Source organism: Trachemys scripta, chromosome 5 (genome assembly GCF_013100865.1).
Source record: "Trachemys scripta elegans isolate TJP31775 chromosome 5, CAS_Tse_1.0, whole genome shotgun sequence".
Classification (NCBI taxonomy): Eukaryota; Metazoa; Chordata; order Testudines; family Emydidae; genus Trachemys; species Trachemys scripta.
Genome location: NC_048302.1, coordinates 16,264,899 through 16,283,975, shown reverse-complemented (window position 1 = coordinate 16,283,975; position 19,077 = coordinate 16,264,899). Strand labels below are relative to the sequence as shown.

The 19,077-nt window shown below is 42.3% G+C and overlaps 1 protein-coding gene across 12 annotated transcripts in view; it reads left to right on the top strand.

Annotated features, from left to right (window-relative positions):
- The window catches only part of SEC31A (SEC31 homolog A, COPII coat complex component), a 64,413-nt gene extending 55,288 nt beyond the window's left edge, over positions 1–9,125 (top strand). For all 12 annotated transcript variants that reach the window (XM_034770754.1, XM_034770755.1, XM_034770753.1 and 9 more), the window contains 4 exons: positions 1,255–1,527; positions 3,193–3,312; positions 7,381–7,452; positions 8,509–9,125. In XM_034770754.1, coding sequence (XP_034626645.1) covers positions 1,255–1,527; positions 3,193–3,312; positions 7,381–7,452; positions 8,509–8,688 — 645 coding nt within the window. In that variant the 3' untranslated portion in view covers positions 8,689–9,125. The remainder of the gene's footprint in view (positions 1–1,254; positions 1,528–3,192; positions 3,313–7,380; positions 7,453–8,508) is intronic.
- The last annotated feature ends 9,952 nt before the right edge of the window (positions 9,126–19,077 follow it).

Below are 19,077 nucleotides of genomic sequence, written 5' to 3'. Positions count from 1 at the left end.
CAGTATAATAGAGTATGCGTTTCATAATGTTTTTTAAACTATTACTTAAATATTATTAAATGGTTTTAAAACAATTTTTATTGTAAAATAAAAGATATTTTGCATTTTCCCCCCAAACAAGGTTTTTTTTAATAATTTCCCATGACTAATGATTTAATATTTACTATTTAAAAAATTGAGTGCCATGATTTTTCTTTTTTATAGCTAAAACTGTGACCTTTGCTTTTTTTTTTTTTTTTTGCTGTGACCAAAACATGTCTTTTGCCATGACAAGCAACCAGCCATAATTACAGTTTCATTAAACCAGAACTACACTTAGCATCTTGGACTTTCTTGTTGTTTCCTTTTTAATACCCTTAAAAAGTGTGGAAAGTCTAACTGGGGTTTGTTTTTCACGTTATTGTAGTTGTAACTGAAGCCAGCATCCCATTTAGTCATTTGTTCTTTCCTCTCCCAAACACACACTCTCACGTTTGTGGCCTTTTGTCAGTATGTACATACAAACATTTAGGCACTAGTTCTGAAATGCACTAATAATTGGACTTAATAGAAATCTGTTTGCCAGAGGCTTGACTCTCATTTGAAAGATGTATTGTTTGTATAGTGCCAGCTGTGGGCTAGGAGCTTTACAGGCGAGAATAAAGAACTGTTCTTGCAAAGAAGATCTTAAAATATCAATACAGATTAAAAAACAATAAAAAATGAAGTATTCCTAGACTATTTCCCATCTGAGTAATGCTATCATTAAGTAATCTAGATATTTGGGAGTTAATTTTCTGTTATTAACTGAGATTCATTCTCACTTACACTTTCGTTTTCTTGAAAGTAAAATGCCATGTTCTAAAGACTGTATGCCACTCTGTGAGTTCTATAGTGTATTCTACTACGTTGTACCCTCTACTGCCTATAGATCCCAATCCTGTAAACGCTTAATCACCTGCTTTTTAAGTTGGTGACTAGCCCTTTGGCTTGAAGTTAAGCATGTGTGTAAGTGTTTGCTGGATTGGGTTTTTAGATTGTAAGATCTTTGGAACAGAGACCTTTTATGTACTTGTTATCTATCACTTGTACAACAGTGTCAATTTATATGTCATAAGTAAAAATGCACAAGGAGCTGGGAGAAAGGGATTGTTTTCTACATTTCTGTATTACAGGTACATCGTGTTTGAAAGACAGGTTTAGTACAATACAGCCCTTTTTGTGGAAATAATGAACAGAGAAGGCATGGTAAACTTTTTGTTTGATTTTCTTTAGATACCTGATAACTTCATGCCTCCTGTTCCCATCACATCCCCAATAATGAATCCTCTGCCGGATCCACAATCCCAGCTGCAACAGCCGCCAACTTCACTGCCACCTGCAGCCCAGGCTACGTTTCAGCCCTCGCATCTTCCATCAGGGCAGCCCATTTTACAAAATCCTTTCCAGCCTATTCAGCAGCCTCTGGGGCAATCGGTCATGCCTCCGGCTATCTCAAAAACTAGTACAGAGGGGGCACCAGGAGCTCCAATTGGCAATACCATACAGGTAACGGTAATTAAGATGATGTTGTTTTGTATTCCGGTAGCACCTAACCGCCCCATCCAGGATTGGGGACTGATTGTGCTAGGCATGGAACAGACACAGAATGAGAACTTTCTCTGTTCATCTTAGGCCTCAACTACACAAGAAAGTGGCACCGGTTTAACTAAACTGATTCAAAAGGCTGTGTGCACACGCTTATTTTGGTTTAGCGTAAGTTGATTGGGAATTGGTTTCAGCTAAACTAAAATAAACCACTCTTAAGCTGAAGTAAGAATGTCCACATGGGGGCTTGCGCAGTTTAAATGGGTATAAAAACCAATTTAAGTTGAACCAGTACAACTTTCTCATGTAGACAAATCCAGAGAGAGGCTGAGAGACAAGGCAAAATGAAGTAAACCGTCTCACGGTTCAAGGCTATCTGCATCTCTGCCCCCTTCAGTGGTCTCTCTGAGTGCACCCACTTCAGGCCTCAATGCTTTACGTCTCCAGGGTGGAATCTCACGATTCTCCCACTCTCAGACAAGAGGGTGGGCTGCAGCCTCCTGTGCACCAACAGTAATGGCTGAGCAGGCCTGACTAAATTTGGCTGCCAGCAGCCTTTCTTTCACAGCTGTGACCAGTGTGAATGTAGAGACCCAGTACAGCTTTGACAAACCAAAGTATTGTGTGACTTTAACAGTACGGCCAAGCATAACAAGGAAACGGGAGGGTTAACACAACAATCTACAGGCATATCTGTCTGACCTAGATTCTCCCAGGCACCCCCACTTCTGGGGCTGGAGTTCAGTTTGCTTTCCATGGCCCCTGTGTCCCCCGTCCTCCCTCCTCCCCCCGCCCCCCCACTTTACACTCTCTCTGTTTGTCAGTCCCAAGGTTCTTTGTTTCCAGCTTCCTGCCTGAGGGCCCCTCCATGGGCTTACAGATTAGTACCTCCCAGACTGAGTCCCCTCCTGATGGTTGATCTCAGCCTAGTCATAGGTAGCAATGCCTGTCCCGTTAGGTATCTGTGAATGGGGCAACCTGAAGCCATCATCCCCTTTCCTGCAGAGATGCCAAGAACTCCTGCTGGAATTAACCCCTGGTAATCATAACTAACAATGCAATGGCAACCAGTTGGACATAGATTATATATCAGTTATTACAGGCATTTCCTGTGTCTGTCTCCCACCCATCCTTTGTTTATATCGAGCAACCCCAATCTCAGAGCATTCATCCCCTGTCCCCAAACCAGAACAAGACTCATGCCAGGAGGTGTTCATCTCCTATGAGTAGCAGGATCTTAGACGGCTGAAAGAGCATCAGTGGGGTTTGTATCCACCATCTTCATTCAGGGTTGTCACTTTATAACCATAACCACCTAGTCGCTGCTGCTTTGCACTCGCTACTATCCCGAGCCAGGCAGTCAGGCTAATCAAGTAGCTTCTCCCTGCGACTACCCTGCTTTTCACAGCTGCCGCTGAAGAAGAGACATTGGATGCACTCCCCAGCTGAGACACGGCTAATGTTGCCTCTTCAGTCATCTCAGCTCCACAGACATGGAGGGGAGGAGCAAGTGAACATGCTCAGATTGTTAGTAACTTGGGCCGAGTTTAAGAAACAATGATAGATTACCTACAATTCCCGAGGAGTTTCCAAAGTGACTTTAATACCCTATCTTCTCTTCTTTAGCATGTGCAGTCGTTGCCAGCGGAGAAGATTACAAAGAAGCCTATTCCTGATGAGCACCTTATTCTGAAGACCACATTTGAAGCTCTCATCCAGAGATGCCTGTCATCTGCCACAGATCCAGTAGGTCTTTGCATTGGGTGATCCGTTAGTGGAGCGGCACTCTGTAATGAAGTATTTTAATTAGACGTACACCGTGGTGACTGTGCATTAACCAGCGATAAGTCTGTCATTCGTTTTAACTCTTTCTGGCCCAAAGGATCCCTAAGCACTTTACAAACATAACTCAGACACAGATAGAAACCCACACGCACCACTGAGAGGCAGCCACGTTGGGGACGGAACGTGGCAGCCGTTCAGCAGCAGCACCGCAAAGCACCACAGGCGTTTCAAATGGGGAACAAAGTATCAAGCGTGGTGAAATCCTGGCCGCAGTGATGTTAATGCCAAAACTCCCATTGACGTAAGTGGGAGCAGGATTCCACCTCAAATTTTTACTAGCGCTGTGGCCTAGTGCTAACGATCTGCCCTACCACGCGGGAGACATGGCTCCTGGTCACTTTGTCTCTGGATAAGTAGGCCTAGGTAGAGCACTGCTACTGGGAGAAAGGCAGGAGGAATTCCTTCTGTCCACAAGGGCAAACTCCTTCCATTGTATTAGTGGCGTTGTTGGGCTCCCTTCTGGCTCTCTTCCGGCTGGAAGAACTGGAGCTCTGGCCTGGGTTGCGGGGTGGAGAGCAATGGGATCCCCGCTCTAGTTCTGTTCAGGAGAAAAAGGAATTCCTCTGCTTCTCTTCACACCAAACCCTCCCCCTTAAGCTAGGAGCTATGCTAAGCTGATTTGGCATGTCATTGTCTGTTTAGCCCATTCCTTTAACTGGAGCAAGAACCCTCATATGCCGAGGTGGGTATTAGCTGAGGCTATCGTGCATCCGAGCTGAGAGACGGGGCAGAAGGATCATTTTAAGCCTCCATTTTTGATAGGTGTGTGACACTCCCCAGCGGTATTCAGGGTGTGAGGTGCCTCATCACCACCCGCCCACAGCATGAAGCAGCTTTGCCTGATGCCTTCTGTAGCTCAGCTCCCTGAAACCAACAGCCTGTGGCCCCAGACAAGCCCTGACGTCCAGATGTCCACAACCACCCCCTGCGGGCTAGTGACAGTCGCACCCCAACCCGTGAGCCCCATCTGCCAGCGTCTTCCTCTGGAATAGCCAGCCCTTGTCACTGGGCACTCACGGGCATTACCAGCTAAGCTGTCCCTGAAGGGAGAGAGTACGCACAGCTTGACTAGAACAACTCGGGATCAGATCCTTTCTAGCAAGGCAGCACTGCAATCTCTTCATAGTGAAAACAAATACAAACTTAGAAACGAAGGTTAAGGTTTTAAGAGCTAGTGAGCAAGGATAATTAGAAGAGTAGATTTTAAATAAAACAAGACATAAAATGCAATCCCAGGTCTACACTTACGGATGGTCACCTTTTCCTGTTCGAAACAATATGTTCTCTCCTAAGGATTCAGGCTTTAACAGAGCTGTTTTAGTCATAGCTAGGATACTGGTTTTCATGGATACCCCCTGCCCTTTAAGCGGTTTCCTCAATCAATACATGACAGAAAGTCTTTTTGTTGTTCCTTATATTTCCAAAAACTCATGATTTTGTCCCAAAAGATGGGGAGACCCCTGTGAATTCCCTTCCTGGGGAGCTGGCTCCAAGGTGTCTTCCCAGACGTCTGTTTATTTCACATCCACATGTTGACTTGAAATGCAGGTGTGGCTCCCATTGTGTTTGGCTTACCATGCTTAATCTATATATGAACTTAAGCAGTCATGCAAATATACATCCCTTTGTCTGGCTAAACCAGTTTTTCACCTTTGCAGGGGAGTAACATCTGGACACAAACTTGTAAGGACATATTTTCAGTATATTGACATAACTTCTTAAATATAATGAGTACACACATTTCACAATGATATTTTTGGCCAGCATGATCCTGGCTTTCATTTAAGATCTCAAATGGTATTCTATATAGCAGCAATGTGTTTGCTCCCATAATTATACCTTTTCCCTTCTGGGCAGCAAACGTAAGAATGGCCTGAAGAAAATTCAGTTCACGTTCTAACATCACTTCACTTTCTCTTGTTTTCTCCATATGAAAAGGTCACTTTTTCTGGGGCATCAGCCCAGTCATTTGTTTAATTCTTTAAAAATCTCTCAGATTTTCTTGGGCAGAGCAAACATTCCTTGGAATCAGTAGCTGGAAAAGCTTTCATGATTCCTTCCGTATATTTGAGGAATAGATATCATTAGCACATGGGCAGTCTCTACCAGGCTATGTACAAATACAGGACTTGGTATGAAAGACAGTGTTGTCTAGTGGTTAAAACAGGGAACCGGGAGTCAGTAGAACTACCTGCAGCTCTGCAGCTGACGTGTGTTGTGACTTTGTGCCATTTGCTGAACACAGATGTTATTATCATCACTTAATCCTTCTATGCGTCAATTCCTCCCTTTGTAAAAAGAGGCTAGTACCCAGGCTGTCAAGTGATTTGAGACAAAATCTTATATGTGGGAGGTCACACCAAGAGGCTCTTTTCTCACCCTGTGATTTTGGGAAATCATTTTCTTCTTTAAATCCCTGGATACCACGCAGGGTTATGCCACGCTAACTCTAGAATGTGCTTGTGGAATGACATTCTCCTTGAAGCTTTTGCCATCTGTAATAACCTTCCTTTATTTCTCCCATATCAACCATCCATCACACTTCAAATCTCTACTGAAATACAGCCATATAACTTTTCATTTTTTCTCTTTCTTTGTTAGTGCTTTACTGCGTACAATAACTCAGTGAAATGCTCTCTGGGAAATGAAGTTATTGATTCTAGAAGGTCCTGGATTGCGTTGGGAGAAGGGAATCCCAAAATCTTTACCAAACCTAGGGTGTCTCCAATGCTGCTGGCCTCTCATTTCACTGTCTCATTTACGGCTGGAGGACTCTGTTTTTACTTTGATTAGTCATGTGCGAAACTTCAAGTTCACAGCTGTTCACATACATGACGTGGGATGAAAATTCACCATCTCACTAATGAATGTGGCACTTTTGGTGGAACATGGTGAAATTCCACCCCACACCCTGGGCAGGAATCATGAATCTATCACAGGTGAAAACTTGCTATTCTAAGAGAAATGTCATCATTTTTGTTGCAGAAAAGATCACACTGCACCCATAAAATTCTGTCTCTGCAAAATCAGAACACTCAATGGGCACAAAAGATGTTTTGTAGCTTGGGGTTTGTTTGCTTTTTCCTGCTTGCAGTAAGAATTTGTTTACACATGTTCCTGTTTTTACTCTTATTAGCCTTGCCATGAAAATACAATCAGAGTAGGTTTTAAACTAGTGAATTTCATTTCTTGTTTTTGTCTTCTATTACTGTCAGCCCTTGAACTCTCAGGACAAAATTATTTCTTGGGCCGCTGGCTATTTTGATCTTAGCATTATTTTTACTCAACAGAAATCATGTTTTTCCAGTTAGCTGCAAAACAAAATGTATACTATATATTTATGTCACACATTTTTAAATCCCAAAACTTCGCAGGATGTTTCACAAACGATACATGTGCTGTATTACTGCAGTGCAGTAGGTAGGCAGAATCTTAGGGTACGTCTATACTTACCTCCGGGTCCGGCGGTAAGCAATCGATCTTCTGGGGTCGATTTATCGTGTCTTGTCTAGACGCGATAAATCGATCCCGGATCGATCCCGGAAGTGCTCGCCGTCGACGCCGGTACTCCTGCTCCGCGAGAGGAGTACGTGGAGTCGACGGGGGAGCCTGCCTGCCGCGTGTGGACCTGTGGTAAGTTCGAACTAAGATAGTTCGACTTCAGCTACATGAATAACGTAGCTGACGTTGCGTATCTTAGTTCGAAGTGGGGGGTTAGTGTGGATCAGCCCTTAGGTGTGGGGGTTGGCTGCTCTCTACTATCATCTAGTCTTTGTCTTTTGTAGTAAAATCAGTGGCAAAAGGTACTGAGCAAACAGCTTAAAGTCCTAATGAAAACAGTGCTAATCAGGGAATCTCAGTTGCTGCTGTTCATTTGTTACATGGTTCCCTTTGTGAGTAAATCATATTCTCACTATCAAATCAGAACTGTGTTCTTAGTACCACTCCACTTCCTTTTTTTCCCTGCAGCAAACGAAGAGGAAATTAGATGATGCCAACAAACGCCTGGAGTTTCTGTATGACAAACTTAGGGAACAGACAGTAAGTAGTTTTGTTCTTTTATTACTTTGTCTTTAAATATTTTTTTCCATCTGATGTTGCATTTATATATATTATATCATTGGTTAGACGCATGACATTTCGGTAGAGTACTATTGCACAGGTCTGTTCCTTTCTTGAAAAGATGGCATTGTTCCAGGTTTAATTATCACATATTCATCATTACCTAGAATGATTGGCACTGAGTGTGTGCAGACTTCTCATGCCTGTGTGGAGTTATGGCGTTTGTATTGTGGTAGTGCCTCGAGGCCCTGACTGAGATCAGGCTCCCATTGTGCTAAAAGCACACAATAGGGGTCCTTGGTCCAAAGAGCTTACCATCTAAATAGACAAATCAGAGAGAGGAAGTATCATCCCCATTTTACAGATGGGGCCCATAGAGACTAAGTGAGTGGTCGAAGGTCACACAGGAAGTTTTGTGGCATAGCCAACTACTGAACTCAGCTCTGCTCAGCACCCGCCCCCCGTGGCATAACCACAAGACCCTCTTTCCTTAGCGATAAATCTTTTTGTTGTTGACACTTGCTTGTGGGATGCTTCCAGAAGAGGAGACCGACCTTAAAGTAAGTACCTAAATGTGTCTTGTTCATAGTCCTCACTAACACAGGTGCTCTGAACTCAGGGAGATGCTGGTGTAATAGTGGTGTAAAGCCATGTGTGGAATTGGCTGTATGTCCCAGAATACAAGTTTGCCATGAGCCTCTGCCCCATCCCAGAAGAACTCTGCAGGCATTTTTTCTTCTTGTATTTTGATGTCAGTTAATATTCTTCCCCTCTGAACAGCCTGGAAACACTGGTGTAAAAGGGCCTGACCAAAGTCAGTTGAGGTCAATGAGAAGACTGCCATTGAGTTCGTTAGGCTTCATTTTGGGTCCAAAATGCTTTAGCTCTTTGCCACACCTTTTCCAAGGGATGACCCAGGTGCCACAGCAGCACTGTGGTTTGATGCTTGACCTGGGCTATTCAGTCTTCTGGCTTTGGCATAGTGGATGCATTTCCTTCTGCTGAACTTCCTTCTGTGTCTCGGCTTCATTTCAGCTCTCCCCAGCAATCATCAACGGCTTGCACAGCATTGCAAAGAGCATCGAAACGCGCAACTACACAGAGGGACTGAACATCCACACCCACATAGTCAGCACCAGCAACTTCAGCGAGACGTCTGCCTTCATGCCAGTGCTGAAAGTCGTCCTCACCCAAGCCAATAAGCTGGGGGTCTGATGTTACCCCTCTCCCTCGCCTATGCAGAGCTTGTGATGTCACTTTTCCAAAGAAGTACATTTCTGCAAAACGTGTGCAAGAAGGGGACCAAATACCAGACCTTATAGCATGTTGCAGTAGATCTCTGATCAATGGCATGACACTATCCCTACAGATATACATCATCTTAGAACGGCCTTTGAGCCCTGGTGCTTTTTTATTTTAATCTTTTATCATCCCTAATGATTCCTGTCTACAGACAGTATATTTAATGGATTACATCTCGTGTTGTCAATTTTAAGTGCATGTTGTACACTAAACAGTGGTTTCAAATACAGAAGTGAGTGGGAAAAGCTGTTGGTAGGTTGTGTATCAGACAGACCTTATAACACATTCTTTCCATCTCCCCTCCCATTCCTCCATAGCCACCAGATTAAAGTGTCTGATCCTCTTTTTAAGTGTATTTTGTCATTCATTTTTTAAAGCTACCTGCAATTCAGTTTATTCCAATTAGATGTTAAATAACTTAATTTTGAACTGGGGCAAATAAGAAGAATAAAGGCTGATGTGAGCATTTCAATAAAGGTTAATTTATTACAACGTGTCTTTACGACATGAATCTTTAAGATTTGAACTGGAGCCAGGGAGAGAGCTATCCATCACTTTGGGGAGACGAGGACATGTTTTCTCAGTGCTGAGCGCACTGCAGAAGTCCTGGTACATAGGGATTAAAGCAAGATTCCATTCTATTCCAAGATTACATCTGGGTGTTCACATGTCAAGGAAGGGTTTAACAGAGCATTGAAAGATCTGAAATCTTTACAAGTTGCTAAGGCAACCAGTAGAGAGAGGTGGGCATTCAGCACATAAACAAAGGCAAACCTTTTCTTGCATTCCCCTGAAGTTAGAAGTTATAGGTGGCCATTTTCACATCTGCAATGCTCCGACGTGCACTATGCTGTGACATGACCACTACCAATGGCCCCAGACCAAGTCAGGTAAGTTTCTTGTGTGTTTGTTATTTACTGATGCCATTCTGCTCTGTTTAAATTTGTACTTGAGTTTTTAAAATTTGAAAAACGTGTCACGAGTGGCAAATAAGTGTGGTAAGGACAATTCCATAATTAATGGAATCTCCCATTAAAAGGTATTGCCCGCAACAGCCTGTGTTTGTGAGAATATAGACCCATAGGAGCTATCAAAACTGTTCTTGAGGAGCTGCAATTGAGGACAGTTTCACTCCACCAGATGCTGAGACTTTTAAATATAGACAACAAAAGTTAGGTTCCTAAATCCATAATTAGGCACCTAAATAATCCTCCTCCTATTCTTCTGTAGTTGGCTATTGTATTGGCTGAATAGTGGCAGAAAGGTGAAATACGGCAGCACTGCCAGAAGTGAGTAATGAGGTTGAGGAATCCTTTTTCTTGTCTCAGTGAGAAAAATAAGCTTGTCAGTAGTCCACCCACGGATTCTTGGACCATATGGTCTAGTAAGTATTTCCCATCAGCTCTGTAAATGGACTGATGAGCTGTGTCCCAGGTCAGCATCATGTGGCATTTCCTCTTGTGAGGAACAGTCTCACAGATCTGGTCTGGCTAACCCATTTTACAGGCTTTGTTTCTTAGGCTGTAGTTGTGGTTGTGGGTATTGTGAAATCACACTGCTAGCCTGTCATCATAGCAGCAGCACAGCTATCCTGGCTTTGTCAATAGCCTGCCTCTACTTAGGCTGTCCTCAAGATCTCCAAGCTGAGACCCAAGCTTTCTAAAAATAGAACCGAAATGTACTTAATGAGAAAATCTGCTACTTTATCAATGAGAACAGTTGGGAACAAAATGGTGATAGATCAGTGACCTTCTGATGACATCTTCAAAGAATGTCAAGCAAGTAAACCACTCTCTGACATTATAAACACACAGGACCATTTTCGTGTAAGGAAGTCAATAATGCGCTGCCTGTTTCTTACTGAAACCAAGATTTCGGTGGAACCTCATTAATATCACTGGAGTTACTTCTGATTTACACCAACCTGGTCAGATTAGAATAAGTCCCAGAGGCTGTGGGGAAAAAATAATAAAACATTTAAACTTTGGCAAGAGGAGTCTTGTCCTATGATAGCTGGATGGGTCTTGTAAGAAGAGGAACCCGTCCTGGAGAAGAGCGAGTTCTCCAGCCAGTGGAAAATCTTTATATACATATGGAGGGAAATGTTCACTGGCACGTGCCGTTTTAATAGAATTTTCTAGTACCACCTTGCAACAGACGGGGATGCAAAGTGGAGGCTACTTCAGAGTCTTTTTCAGTACTATAGAAATAATAGATACTTAATCAAAAAACCTTTATTGCTTGTAAATTCTTGTCATGGGTTTACCGTGTTTTACCTGGGGAATTTCTAAGACTAGCCTACAAAGGAGTGTTTTGGGTTATCTTTTAATCATGACTATTTATATAAGATATTAAATTTAGTGCTTTGGGGATAGCAGAGCTCCCTGACATACATACTGGGAATGTGGGTTTTGTTACATGCTGCTTAGTAACAATGGTCCTGCTGTCAGAAGAACAGATTTTCTAAACTGGAACCCCGGGAAGAAAAACGGGGAGAGGAACCATTTAATCCTGGTGGTGGCGTACTCCTGATCCTGTTCTAGAACGTGGAGCAGTCAGGTTCTTGTCTCCTCAGCTCAGGGGCTCCTGGTAGTTGGATGATTGCTAAAGTCCTTGGATTTTTGCCTGCATTTGTCTTCTAAAAAAATGTCTAGCAAGCCTCAACTCCCTTGAGGGGCTTTGAGCCTCACTTCAGATGACCCACGCGGTAAGATGATTCCATTTGATTAGTCTAGACTGTGCTAGAACTTAGCAGGGAAACCATTCCTCCTCCATCAGTTATTTCCCCCTCCCTGCTCCTCAACCATATGTTGGTCCTGAATGACTCTGCATAAAAGAAATCTAATGTGGATTAGCAATTCAAAACCACATTAAGCATCGATTAGAGAGAGAGGTTAGGCAAGGGCAGACCATATTCTAGCCTAAATGCTAAAATAGGATGATTACTGCATCTCTCTTGCTTTCCCTCCATAGCAGTGAGATTCTGCTTCCACTGAAGTCAGTGACAAAACTTTACTGGTGCAGGACTATGCAGTCCCAGGATATTTGAGACACAAGATGGGTGAGGTAATATTGTTTATTGGACCATTTGTGTTGGTGAAAGAGACGAGCTTTCAGGCTGGACTAGGCTTTTGGGGCAGGACTAAGCCCTAGAATTGGACTAAAGTGAAGTCAGTTTTCATTATATGTTGTATTATTTTCACAAATAATATATTGATACAAAGAAGTTTTAACATGTAACATTCTATATGTGAGCGCACGACATTAAGGTTGAGCTTCCAACCTTAACTTAGTTCATCCAGGTTTGTGCATCCACTCTCTTTTTTAAGTAGCTCTAACGCTCTATGCTCTTTTAGTTTTTTCTAATTTCTCTTTATTTACCCTGTGGAACTCATTGCCACAATATATCATTAAGGCCAAAAGATTATCAGATTTTTGATGTTGTTTTTTTTAAAAATTGGACATTTATATAGATAACAAGACTATCCAGTTTGGGAATAGTAAACATTTTAAAAAAGAGAGTTTTGATAGGGGTATAAACCCTGAATCTTCAGGGCATAAGCCATTCTCTGACTATTTGAGTTAGAAACAAACTGAGGACTGGTTATCCCGTAGTTGCCTATTGCAATGTTTCTTGCACCTGTCTCTGAAGCATTAGTTCTGGCCACTGTTAAAAACAGGATACTGGCCAGATCGACCACTGACCTGATCCAATAAAAATTGCCATTAGAGCTTGTGATATGTCTGAGCATTCGGTATTTGACAGGGTGTCTTTTTAACTCCGCCATTATCATCTTTGAGATACTCCAAGCCCAGGTTATTAAGAAAACCAGAGAGCACAATTCCAATGTTCATGCACAAAATTTCCCAGTTACTAATTTTGTTAGCTCTTAGTGAAAGCTACAAAGGAAGCCGTTTGTTTTTCTATTCAGCCAATTCTGTTATCTCTTCACAGAATTACTGATCAGAACAGATACTTTTTTTTCCATGCAACCATAATTCAAAAATCTCTAAATCAATTCCTCTCAGACTTTTCACAAACAAACAACCAAATACTTTTCTGAGCAAATTTCAATTCCAAACTTATTTGCTTGAGAATGTTCTGAGCAACAGAAACAGAGGAGTCGGAATGGAAGTTGTACTCAACCTACCAACAAAGGAAAATATTCTTTTTAAACATTTTATTTTAAAGTCGTCTTATACATAATATTCAGTGCATCAAAGGGGAATTTAGGCCCCAATCCAGCAGAACACTTGAGTGTGTGCTTAACTTGAAAGCACACAAACGGTTCCATTGACACATTTGAAGTAAAGGGGACTATTCACGTGCTTTAAATTAATCACGTGCTTAAGTACTTTGCTGGATCAGGGTCTTTGCTTGTCTCCATTCCCTTCTCTGTCACTCGATGAGCTCCTAGGTCTTTGAACAATATTTTAAGATCACTTGCTAGGATCACAACGGCTACATTTTTTTAAAAAAGAAAGAAAAATCAATATAATTCACTTTGAAAACATTTTTACAGCTCTGTGCTGAGATTTCATGATGGCTGGGGACTGCAACCTTCCTGCCTTCTCTTTAATAGGTATTTGCTTCTCCTCTGCATTTTTCCAGAGAGAGAATTCTAGAAGAACATTTAAAATACATCTATAAAAGTCTTGGGCTTAATTATATACTCTCTGCTGATTCAGTTGCCGCCGGAGCGCTAGTTTGTAATTAATTAGCACACTAAGCTAATATGCTTTGCCCCAGTACAACTCATAAAATTGCTCTTTTCAAGCTCTGTTGAGCTAACGTTTGAACATTAAAAACAAAGTGTTTACTCACCTCACACTGAGTTGTTTTGCCCAATTCATTCAGTTGGGAAGAGACTTTGCATCTTCCAGAGCAATGTCGCTTCTGCTGCACGAGAACAGTGCTATTCATTGTGGGGTATACGATGCCTGCATCACTATTCCAAAGGGGCATTGTATTGTACGGGGCAGGTAGGAATGGGCAATCAAGGTGCATTTTAATTAGATCAAGCCCCTCTGCTCTGCTCAGAGAGAGAAACCAACTTCCATTGGCTTTTGATTGAGCGTATAGTTACAAACCGAGGGCCCGATTCTGGCAAAGCGCCCCCTGACTTGAAGCAGGCCTGGAAAACCCAGTGCCTTTTGGTCTCATTTTCTCTCTCTTGTGACTACATGTTTATAGTGCATGTAGTCAGGCTGATCAGGAGCAAGTGACAACGTGGGTACTCGTTCGCACACTCATGTTCCATGTTGTCACATCCCTTCTTTCAGCAAGATGGAAGTGCTCATGTTGCACACGGCCTCTCGTGTTCCCATTTGCTTGGATGGAGAACACGTAAATAATCTAGTGACATTGGCCAGACTCCGTGAATATTGTTTCTTCTATCAATGCAGTTAGTTCACAAGTACATTTTTGTTGGTCAGCTGGTAAAGTGGGCTCTGTTCTCCTGTAGACCCTGATTAAACAAAACATGTGCTTAACTGCCTGTAGGTGCTTAAGTCCATTCCTATTCAGCAAGGCACTTTGGCACTTTATCCATGGAACTTATGACTGTGCTTAAGTGACTTGCTGAGTAGGAAAGAACTTAAGCACATCCTTACAGTTGAGCATTGATGTCAGTGGGACTCGAGCCCATGTATAAGTGCTGTGGACATAAACATGAGGAATAGCCCCCTAAGTTTTACTTTAAATTCGGTTGTTTACTGGGTTTTAACTTTCTACCTTCAAAAACAATAGCATAGTGCAAAAATAATATCAATAGCAACTTACAGGTCACCCTCACCACATATATCTGTTCTGTAACTGTTCAACCTGCATGTAAAAGACCTACTGAAGCACAATGGACCACACTCTGCCATCAGATATACACACAATCCTCAAACAAGTCCAGTGGGAGTTGATCATGAATGATGGCAGAATTTGGTCCAAAGTGAATGCTCTGTGCCATGCATCAAAATCCATCTCCTGTCTGGGTTGTTAACAAGTCAGGGCATCCTAATATAAACCCCAGTTCAGCAAGGCACATAAGCACATACCTAACTTTAAGCATGTGAGTGGTTCCATCGAAGCTGATGGATCTACTTATGTACTTACCGTTCATCAAATGCTTAAATGCTTTGCTGGATCAAGGCCTTTTATTTGCATGCTAAATGTTAGACACATGCTTAAATTCCTTGCTGAATCAGGGCTTAAAAGGTGGATCTATACATTAATAAAAGATACTAACTAACAAGAAAATAATGTTGACCACAGCATAGCAGGAAGTGGTTTATATTCCATACATATTTGTAGTCTTGTGTGAACATGTCGAACTATATTGAAAAAGTAAACAAACTAGAAACCATTCTCTGGGACAGAGTATCGCCACAACAGTGAGGCGAGGCAGTCTAACAGCAGCTGAGTTAACCCTTACTCATTTTTTAAATCGCACCAATCTTCTGACTCTGTTTCTGAAGCCGGATCAGAGCTCACAAAGGGATTTTTTTAGTAATCTTGTCTCCCCCTCCCACCAGTTGGTTATGGTTTGTTTCCCATTTCCAGTGGAATGTCCTTGCCCTCTGAACCAAAAGGTAATTTTAAAAGGTTTGAATGTTTTTGGTTTTGTTTAGAACTAAAATCTTAAAACGGTCTAGGCTAGAGATAACAGAGGTGTCATGAGACCATTCCTGAGGCGATGGGCTTATACCCTGGTTCTATCTGACCGTGTAACTGTCTGAGAAAACCTTTGCACTTCAAATCTCTTCTGGATTTTCTTTCAGGATTCTCCATGTCTCTAGAGACCAGGAAGTGCTGCAACTATTTTTTCCCCCATTGGCATTGTGACGGGTTGGATCACAGAAACCTCCTTGGGAGCTGCCACCCACTCTGCCAAGACTACTTCTACCCCTGCTATCCCTGCCAGCTCGGGACCCCAGCACCCTGTCTTGCTGAGCCAGACATTCCCGTCTGCTCCAACGAAGACCCAGGGTTTGAATTACTTGCCTCAAAGCTGCAGGTTTACCTGAAAGCACCTCACAGAAGTGTTCCTGTCTTTAACACTCAGATGCCCAACTCCCAATGGGGTCTAAACCCAGATAAATCCGTTTTACCCTGCATAAAACTTATGCAGGGTAAATTCATAAATTGTTCACCCTCTATAAACACTGATAGAGAGAGATGCACAGTTGTTTGCTCCCACAGGTATTAATACATACTCTGGGTCAATTAATAAATAAAAAGTGATTTTATTAAATACAGAAAGTAGGATTTAAGTGGTTCCAAGTAGTAACAGACAGAACAAAGTAAGTCGCCAAGCAAAAGAAAATAAAACACACAAATCTATGTCTAATCAAACTGAATACAGATAATCTCACCCTCAGAGATGCTTCAGTAAGTTTTTTCTTCAGACCGGACACCTTCCAGATCTGGGCACAATTCTTTCCCCTGGTACAGCTCTTGTTCCAGCTCAGGTGGTAGCTAGGGGATTCTTCATGATGGCTCCTCAACCCCTTTGTTCTGTTCCACTCCTTTATATATCTTTTGCATAAGGCAGGAATCTAGGGTGACCAGATGTCCCGATTTTATAGGGATAGTCTTGATTTTGGGGTCTTTTTCATATATAGGCTCCTATTACCCCACACCCCCATCCTGATTTTTCACACTTGCTGTCTGGTCACCCTACGCGAATCCTTTGTCCCTCTCTGGGTTCCCATCCCTTCCTTCTCAATGGAAAGACACCAGGTTAAAGATGGATTCCAGTTCAGGTGACGTGATCAAATGTCACTGCAAGACTTTATTGCCCACTTGCCAGCACACACGTATACAGGAAGACTTACAGGTAAAATACAGCCATCTGCAGACAATGGTCCTGGTTAATGTGAGTCATCAAGATTCCAAACCACCATTAATGGCCCCCACTTTGCATAATACAATAGGTCCTCAGGGTTATATTTCATATTTCTAGTTTCAGATACAAGAGTGGTACGTTTATACAAATAGGATGACCACACTCGGTAGATTATAAGCTTTGTAATGATACCTTTCAAGAGACCTTTTGCATGAAGCATATTCCAGTTACATTATATTCACTCATTAGCATATAAACTATAAAACCACATAGACTGCAATGTGACAGGCATCCCTCCTTATCTTCATTTGCAGGAAGAATGCTATAGCTTTCCTCTGCAAAAATTGAATCCTCCTATGTCCCAATTCCATGCAGTCACTAAAAGTGTCACCATTCAGTCGATCAGATTTGGTATCTCTTTTCCAGCCACCACACCAGGTAGATCATCATGTCCCCAGTTTCTAATTGCCGTGCCTATCATGATGTCAGACTTCAACGGGTTGCTATTTGGTTGTTGGTTTTTGCATCTGTTGCATTCTCTTCACTTTTAAAAATATTTCTGGGGTGTTTGTTAAGGTAGGTCTCTGTTTGTATGTTTGCATGATCAGGTCTTTGAATTTCTCCTCCAGGCTAGTCACGATCCTTTGCATGCTATTGGCCACAGAGAGGTGTTCTTCAAACATTGCTTTGGTGTTAGAGGCGGAGTCCTGAACTCCCCTTCCTCTGCATGTGATGCTACAAAGGAGGCACCTATAGTCCAGTGGCCCGGAGCCATCTGTGCCCCTGGTGTAAATCCAGTTATGACTTAGGGTGGTTGTTTGGGTTTTTTTTGTTTTTTAAAGAGAATAAAACTTTCCCTTGTATTTTCCCCCAAAAATGTATTGCTGTAGATAACAGCCATGGAAAAGATTCCGACACCTTTATTGGTGTTGAGGAGCTCCTAACTCCATGATTTCAATCACTTAAGGAGCTACGGTACTCTTCAACAAAATCAGAGTATCGGAATCTGGCCCTCAACAAATCAGACACAATGCTGGGATTGGAAACCTGGGCCCCTTGATTTCACTGAAGCCAGTATTTCACCCCCTGGTCTTTGCGCTCCCAAGACACAAGTCCTCCCCCACTCGGGCTAACACAGAACTCCACAACTGAAAGCAGGCACTGATCCCTCTTGCTGTTTGTGGGCCACTAAGCCATGACATCACTCTCTTTCAATTTCACTCCTGCACTAACCAATTTAGGAGGTTTTACTGGGGAAAAAGCAAACTCGGAGTTCATGGTCGTCGTCCTCAGAAGGTCGGCCCCCCGTCCATCCGTCCCCCCTCAGCCCAGTGAGTTTTAAAGCAGCTAAAGGTTAAAGAATGCATCAAATCACAATACAGCATTTGTTACAAGCAGAGTCCTCCTGTATGTTTAATTGATGTGTATGTGGTGCTTATATAGTGGCTAATATGTAACAAACTAGTGTAAATTCTTGCTCCAAATTGCTTGCGGTATAAGGGGAAACAGATCAAAGAACAGAATACAGAACAAACAAGGAGGTGAGGAACATATAGCTGGATTGCAGTTTTTAATGAATAAAATTACTGGGTGATCTTTCAAAATTTCCCCTTTGCTTGTATTATGTGATTTTGTTCCAGAAGGCATTTAAAGAGTTAGTGTTGTAGGTCGCGCTACAGAAATATACTTTAATCTGCTTAAGCAGATGGACGTCAGTAGGACTTCTTGACGTCCATCTGAAGTCATGTGCTTAAAGTTAGGCATGTGCTTAAGTACCTTGCTAAACTGAGGTCTGGATGAATGGTTTTGCTGTAGATCTTTTCATTAAGATACACCCCTGGCCTCCATATGTTACTGATGGCTGAAAAGCTTACCTAGTTGATTTTTAGAAGGTCCTGTCTGCATTAAGGACATTGGTAGCCGTGTAACTGCATCAGTGCAGTCACCAGGCAGAAACCCCTGATGCAGAGGCCCTGCATCAGCACAAAATTACCTTCTACTAGTGCAGTTCACTCGGTAATTTACCAGATGAAGTTATACTTCTGTGAACTCCACTGTGTGTGGAGTGTATCTACATTAGAGGTTGCAGCCATGCAACTATTACTGTGTAAGTGCACCAGCGTGGAGCCTCAGATCAAAGGACTTTAGAGGTGGAAGAGACTCATTAAATCACTGAGTCTGTCCCCCTCTGAGGATGTGGTACAACCCAACCAGAAAGCATGTATCTGCTATTAAAATGACACTATGTACACTTGAACTTCGCCTAAAGGCTGACCTTGAACATCCTAAATATTTGCGCCCCTGAAGGAATAAAATATAATAACCCATCAGTCCAAATTAAATTACTAATGCCAGTGACCCCAAAACAATTAACTGAAGACAACGTGTGTTGCAAACACACGCAGAGAACATTTGTAGTGAGGGAACCATTCAAGAATTTAAGGAAGGAGTTGTAGGCAAATAT